Source organism: Propithecus coquereli, unplaced genomic scaffold, assembly GCF_000956105.1.
Source record: "Propithecus coquereli isolate 6110/MARCELLA unplaced genomic scaffold, Pcoq_1.0 Scaffold333, whole genome shotgun sequence".
NCBI lineage: Eukaryota > Metazoa > Chordata > Mammalia > Primates > Indriidae > Propithecus > Propithecus coquereli.
In genome coordinates, this window is record NW_012148986.1 from 1,318,289 (window position 1) to 1,325,422 (window position 7,134).

Genomic DNA, 7,134 nt, shown 5'->3' on the forward strand with positions numbered 1-7,134 from the left:
GTTTCATGCCTGTTCTCAAAGGCTGAGAAGAAAATAGGTATCTGCCGAATGCATCTGTTTATCAACCTTATCATTCCTCAGATTTTGAAACGCTGAAGCATCAATTAGCTTTGCTTCTAGAATGGTGGCCCAACCATCCCTTTCACAAGCCTCTTTGACTAAAGCAGTTGGTTGTGACCCTATTTTAAGGAACGTGCCAGGCCCTCCCTCCATACTGGCTGACAAAACAGGCAAAAGAAGGGAACCTAGGGGACTGAGCTCTTGCGGGTGACCCTGCCAAGCCTGCCCCTGAAGCTGTGGCCACCTTGAGGTGACCCTGCCTTGGTTCCAGACAGGCTGCATTTCTCCTAGTGCTGGATCCCACGCGGCCGGCGTCTCTCCCAGGGCCAGGCCGGCACTGCCACTCGAGCCCGTCTGTCAGGCGTTCCCTGGCCCTGAACAGCCTGGAGTATGTGGGTCCCCCTACTTCTCTTAACTGAACTTTCTCCTTCCCCTCCGTACATAAACTATACAACGCAAAACTCAAGGCTTCCCTTCCGTAGTTAACAAAGAATTTGAGCTAGCCCTGTTCTCTTTCCTATTTATATAGAACCGTTTTTGGTATCTGTGGCCTTGTCTTTTTCTTTATGCAAACATATTGTCTTAAGGAATATTTTTATCTTCAGTATTTTATCTCAAGAAGTGTTACTGGAATGTGAGATGGGGAAGAATGACAGACATCCCAGCACACTTTTTACTTTTGAAAAACAGCATAAATGTATCTACCCACCCCAGACGGGGACAACAGGCAGGGCCTAGTGAAGGCTCTCCAGGCCACGCACTGACACTCAGACTCACTCACACACAGGACTGAATTTTGTTTTCCTGCGTGTGCCAGTCAAGGGTCAGTGCTGGCAAGACTGATGGCCACTCTGGCCTAGTCGCTGTGGGAACATAACTCTTACCACTGTCACTTGTGTCTTCTTTGTTCCTTCCATGTTTATTCCTAGCAGTCAGCTGAACTAGGTATGGGCTAGCCCCTGATGAGTAGCTGAGAGCCACAAAGAAAGGCCCACGAGACAGGAGAGAACTGCATGAGGCTGGGCTGCTGTCATCATGGCCTCAGCTTGCAAGATCAAGTAAGCGACACTCTTCATTCAATAGGACAAGACAGCCTTTCCACAGTCTTAGTCCTATGAAGCCAAAAGTGCATAATTAAAAAGAAAGAAAGGGAGGGATGGAAGGAGGAAAAGAGAGAGGGAAAAAGAAAGAGAAGGAAAGAGAGAGAGAGAGAGAATGAATGAGAATCCTCTGGCCAAAATAATGGACAAATTTGGTACTTGCTTTGAAGGAGAGGGCTTTAGGCATCTCTCAGTAGTTAGGGTGTCAGTGCATTCAGCAGAACCGATGGCTAGCCCCACTTGCACTCTCAGAACTCAGTTTCTTCAAGGTCGTCTGCCTCTTCCCTTATTGACTTATCAGCTATCAAACTCATCAAAACTACCAAGGGCCTTCCTCTGGTTTTCAACCTAGGACACACATTAGAATCATTTGAAGATCTTCTAAAAATAGCAATGCCCAGACCCACCCCACTTCTAGTTGATTGATTATGATGCAAGTGAGGGTAAAAACAAAAACAAACAAAAAACAAAACACTCTACTATCAACTGTGGGCTAATAAGGAAAACTAAAAGTTAATAGGCCCCAAGAGAATGCCTAGGGCCCTCTTCTTCAAAGTACATTTTATTATTTTGCCCCAAATATTCTCTTCTTCACCCCTCCCTACCTCTCTCCCTTCCTTATTCTTTCTTTTTAACTGTTCAGTTCTGGCTTCATGGGACAGAGACTGGAGGAAGACTGTCTTTGTCCGTTAAGTGAAGAGTCTGTAGCTCAGACAGTTCGTTCACTGTAATGGACATTCTGGATGCTTCACCAACACTTTCTCCCTCTCCTCTTGGCAGGGACCTGACTTTTGGATGCATATCCTGTCTCCACTGACCATTCCTACTTCTAAGGCTGGGGCATGTGGATCAGGCCTAAAATAATCCACAGACCCTGCTAGAGTTACTGGTTCATAGGTAGAAAAGTAGCACAAAACAGGTAAATGCAGCCTAACGAGAAAACCTTTTTTTTCTCTTCCGTGTGCCCTTTTAAGCAGCCCCAACCCCATCCCTGCACTTAGTAGCTCTGGGAGTTGTTAGCTAACTTGTGGCCAGGTGAGGCAGCCTGCTACAGAATGAAGCCGATTTCAGAAAAAGCAGAGTTGAGAGATACAAAGAATCAGTCTTTCGTGACATCCTTGAGTCACTGAATTACACCAACCCTGAAACCTACTGCACTTCTGGCAGTGAAGTGAGCCAGTACATCTCCTTTAATGTTTAAGCTGGTTTAAGATGGGTTTTCAGTTACTTGCAACGGGATGCATCCTGAAAGATCCATTGCACATTGTATAAGGAAAGGAATTCCTATTTTTTGAATTCAATTACATTTGAAAAAGCTACTAGAGTGCTATAAACAACATATTCAAGTTTTAACTACTTTTTGCTGTCATATTTAGCAGCTATTACCATACTAAGAACTGCTATTTGGCTTCAGGTTATTTTTGTAAGAAATGTAGCAAGCTAAGTCAGTTTATTCCATAATTACAGGAGGAGGCTTCAGTGTGCTGTAACTGCTATTCCACAGAAGGCAATTAGTGTGGGGGATAATACCAAATGAACAAGAAAGATAACATCAGGTAAATAAAACAGACAGTAAAACAATGTATATAATAGCACAATGGATTTATTTATGCCAGAAGAAAAAAATTCTTCCTTTCATTTGTAAAAGGTATTTGCTTTATTTAATTCAGTATTTTTTCCCATTCTTTGTGTGAGTTGAATCTTTTTTCCACCCTAAAATCTTCTTTCTTTTTTCATATACTAATAGCCACTGTGACTGCTTCTTATTCTGAAGGGAGAGTAGAAAGTCTATCAACAGGTTTTGACCAGGATATTTCAGTCAACAGTTCCTTTCTTCACAAAGATTCTATTAAAAAAAAAAGAAACAAAGAAAATGAAATTGAACCCTTATATTAACTTTCACATACTTTGTCAAGATACACTTCTGCTAAAACTTAACTGTGAATGTGAAGTGTTTATAGAAATATCAATAGACTATCAGTAGAATAAACTGAACACTGCTAATTTATAAACAATCTCTATAAAGCAGTATGTAAAGAAAAAAGCAACATTTTTAAAAATAATTTTTTCTTTTAGTCATTGTTAAAGCACATCTCTGCCCCTGTCAGACCCTTTATTGCTAGCATGTTGATTTCAGGAATCTGGATTAACTGAATAGCTTTTCATAGAGGATGACCTCAAAAAGATGCAGTCTGCCAGTCGGCCACTTCTACCCCTGTCCTACCCGCCTCCACTTCCTCTAGTGAACACCTCTGAATTGAGTTAGTTCATACAGGTAATTTGTTTGGTCTGTCACCTCCTCCTGCCTGCTCCATACCTTTATTAGGTACCTTTCTAGTTGAAACCACTTTGGGTAGTGACAATAGAAAGAGGTGAGATAAATGGTGAGAGAAGACTTGTTTGTGCCAGTACTATTTTAGCTCCATGCATGACAGAGTGCTTCGGCAGGGACTGGTGGAGTCCCCATGGCTGCATACAAACAGCTCATATAAGTCTTCCAAAGTAAACATTTATTTTCTCCTGCTTAGAAAATAAATACTGTTATCCTTACATGATGCCCAGCCTGCTGACATTATGGGTTCTGTAACAGCTAAATATATAGTGATCATTTTCCTAATCTTGACTTAAAACATTTTGCAAAGGAATGCTGGACCAGATTGTCAAAAAAATTCAACGCTTAAAAATACATCTTTTACTAGCTAAAAATGGTGTTAAAAACTGGACCTTTGAAAATAAACTAAGTCACAGTACTTATATAGTAGTCTATGCTTAGCTATTAGTTTCAATTCTAGCTAATATGTGAAACTCTGAAGACCATTCTTTCGTCAAACAAATAAGAAACTAGAATGAAGTTCAAAGTGAAGTGTTTTCCATGCTGCACCTTGACCTCCGTAGTACTCAGGAGCTTCTTGCTGATTTGTCTTACAGACTCTTCCTACACAGGTCTGCCCTCTCTCTCTTTTCACAGCAGGACATGCAACTCTAACCACTCTTCCAGCGGGCCAGTGCAATAGCTTCTTAGATTCTTTCCCTCCTGATGCTGTAATCCATCCTACAGCCAAAAGCAGTATTTGCTAAGCTTAATTTTAATCACATCACTCTCTCATTCAGAAGTTCATAATAACACCAAACACATCAACCTCTCAGTGTATCTGAAGCCATACTATTCTGTCACCGGCAATAAATATTTTTAACACCCACTGTTTTGGTTCATATACTCTGTTGTAGCCACTGAAAGCTGCTTGCTATAAACTCTGCTTCTTCCCCCTTTTAAGTTTTCCTCTGCCTTTGTTTTCTTTCACCTCCTTCCTGCTTTCAAACTTATAGTCATTTCACAGATTGTCATCACCTCCAACAGAAGAAGATAGTAGATACAGAGAAAACAGGGGATTAGGAATAGCATTTGTGGGGAAAAGTCTGATGGAAAAGCAGTGTGTAACTATGGTATAATCTGAAATACTTTATAATTGAAAGTAGTTTTAAAGAATTAGTTTTTTTCTATGTACATTATAAAATATCAGTAATTAGACTTACATATTTAACACGAATCGCACCTTTCTTTATATGGAAACCACTTCACAATGTTAACTTTACCTTTTCATACTAGTTTCGAGCCCGGGGAGGTTGGTAAAACTGCTGGGTTGGCCGAGTGGATCGTCTTGGCTGGCCATCACCTCCTCTACGGAACTCCAGAGTTTGGTCGTAGGTGCCTTCTTCCTCCTATTTGCAAAGAGCAGTGATTTTACATGTTCAAAACAGCTCCATGTTTCCTAAATTAAATATACTTTATGGCCCCCATTTTAATATACCTTCTTAAGCTGCCCTGGGATTCACATCTGTCAATTTTTAAAACAGAGGGAGACAAGGGAAAGGGGAAAGAAAAAAGGCAGGGACATTGTTAAAACTTTTGGTCCTTGGTAACAGAAGAATGTAATTTACAGTGGTAGGATCAGAATCAAATTTAATTCTAGAAAAGGAAACTATTTCCAAATAATAGCGTGATCATCTCATTACATGACTTGATACAATGTGGTGAAAACACAGAAAAGCAAGCATTACAATAACAATTTTCTGGAATATTTGGCTTCTAAATATTTCTAAGTATTTATCATGGAAGGGGTTTTAGAAGGGTATGGAAAAGGGGCTGAAGAGCCAGACAATGTTCACCAGCTGTCTGTTCTCATCTGATGAAATCTCCAACATCATTAAGAACCTCACATCTAGAGACAGGAAAAAATAATGGATTGGAAATGGGGGGAGGATACAATTTATATATAAGGAAAGCTTCATGCAAGATAGATCACCACAGTGAGACTCAAACTCTTTTATTTTTATTTGCTTTCTTACTGAGGGAGTAGATCTACCAGCTCAAGGAATAGCATGAGAAAATTAGGATAAGCAGATTAAACAGCAGAAAGAATACAGTTAATTATAATATTTGAATAGGACTTAGAAGCAAGGAAATGTAGCCAAAGCCACACTGGTTTCTTACTGAGTGCTGCCACTCTGTTATTATAGTGTTTTTGAATTAATGCAGGTATGAAATATGTACCTTATTAGAGACAGAAAAAATAAGCTGTTTTCGATAGTTTTATGAAAGAACACTTATTTCACTGAATAGAGTTTAAATTCCAACTGAATTATCAGAGCACAATAATTTCCATGATTTTAAAAATTAACCCTATTTCTTCTTCCTCCCCACTTTATCTTTGAATCTTCTTTCCCAAAAGATTGCTTTCCTTTGACCCTACTAATAACACAGGAAAGTATGTGAAAGACTGAGTTCTATTCTTTAAATTTTTACAGATCCAACTCTTGCAATTTTACCTAATGGAAACAGAAAGATGCTAAGATAATTTGATCAAATAATAATTCTCATTATTAGACATCCTCCACAGTGTTCTTAAGAAAAAACTATTATTTCTACTTTACATAAAGAATACAGAAGGCTGAGAAAGCTTTGTGACTTTGCCTCAATATTTCTAAGACGAATTTGAGTTTTGAATTCAAACACTGCTGTTTAAACTTTTAAGTCTCAGTCTTCAAGTAAAAGAAAGAAGCCAATAGCTAAAAATCATCTGAGGGGCCTATTATCATCACTGAAATAAGAGAGAAATTTGACAGTATATCTGGTATAAGTCAATAACTACCTCTTAGAGACAAACTTCCAGATGAGCTCTTGGCCTTATACCCTTTTCATTAACAATCAGTCTCAAAATGGTTAGAAGCGTCAGATATTATGTCTATAATTTAGCAAAGCAATTATTAATAAAATGCAGAAAGAAAATATATAAATGTATTCAGGAAAGGAGAGTTATTTTTTATTATTCTGGTCACTGTTCTGAATGATGATTGTCAAATATTATAGCTAAATTTGAAAAGGAGCTATTTAATTTGAAGACAAATGACAATATTTGAAGCTCTGCATATTAACTGAAAAGTATGAAAGTGTATTTGGTACTGTAGGAGATGAAGTAATTATTTCAGGAATTAGAATGGAATGTTATTTTTCTCCACACCCAGCTGCAGAACTGGCTGGAGACCATCTAAAAATATGTACTTTACCAATAAAATACACAGAGGTAGGACACTGCATTTTCTGAGTAAGCTGGATTTATATAATAAAAATGACACTGTTATTTGAAAATATATCTCTACTGTGTTTGAAAAATTCAGACTGTAGTAACCAGAGCCAATTAAATGGTTTTATAGAGATGACTGACCATGAAATTTTTCATATAATTTGATGTCTGTAAGATCTTTTTATACAAAGTGGAAGCCAAAAAAAAAAAGATTCTGACAGTTTGGTTTTCAGTTACAGTATTGTCAAAGGCACAATCTGTACTTCTTTTAACTTTTAAATATTCCTCCTGCAGAGTTGTTGAGGGCAAATCTGGTTGCCTACAACTACTTCTTATAGTCTGTAGCTAGTAATTTTTAGTACTAAATGGGTACCTCTTTCTACTTTACATAA

At 38.4% G+C, this 7,134-nt stretch overlaps 1 protein-coding gene across 1 annotated transcript in view; it reads right to left on the reverse strand.

Annotated features, from left to right (window-relative positions):
• Positions 1-2,733: 2,733 nt before the first annotated feature.
• The window catches only part of TDRD3 (tudor domain containing 3), a 92,829-nt gene continuing 88,428 nt past the window's right edge, over positions 2,734-7,134 (reverse strand). The window contains exons 8-9 of the mRNA XM_012650554.1: positions 4,755-4,880; positions 2,734-3,006 (exon numbers count right to left, since the gene is read on the reverse strand). Coding sequence (XP_012506008.1) covers positions 4,764-4,880 — 117 coding nt within the window. The 3' untranslated portion in view covers positions 2,734-3,006; positions 4,755-4,763. The remainder of the gene's footprint in view (positions 3,007-4,754; positions 4,881-7,134) is intronic.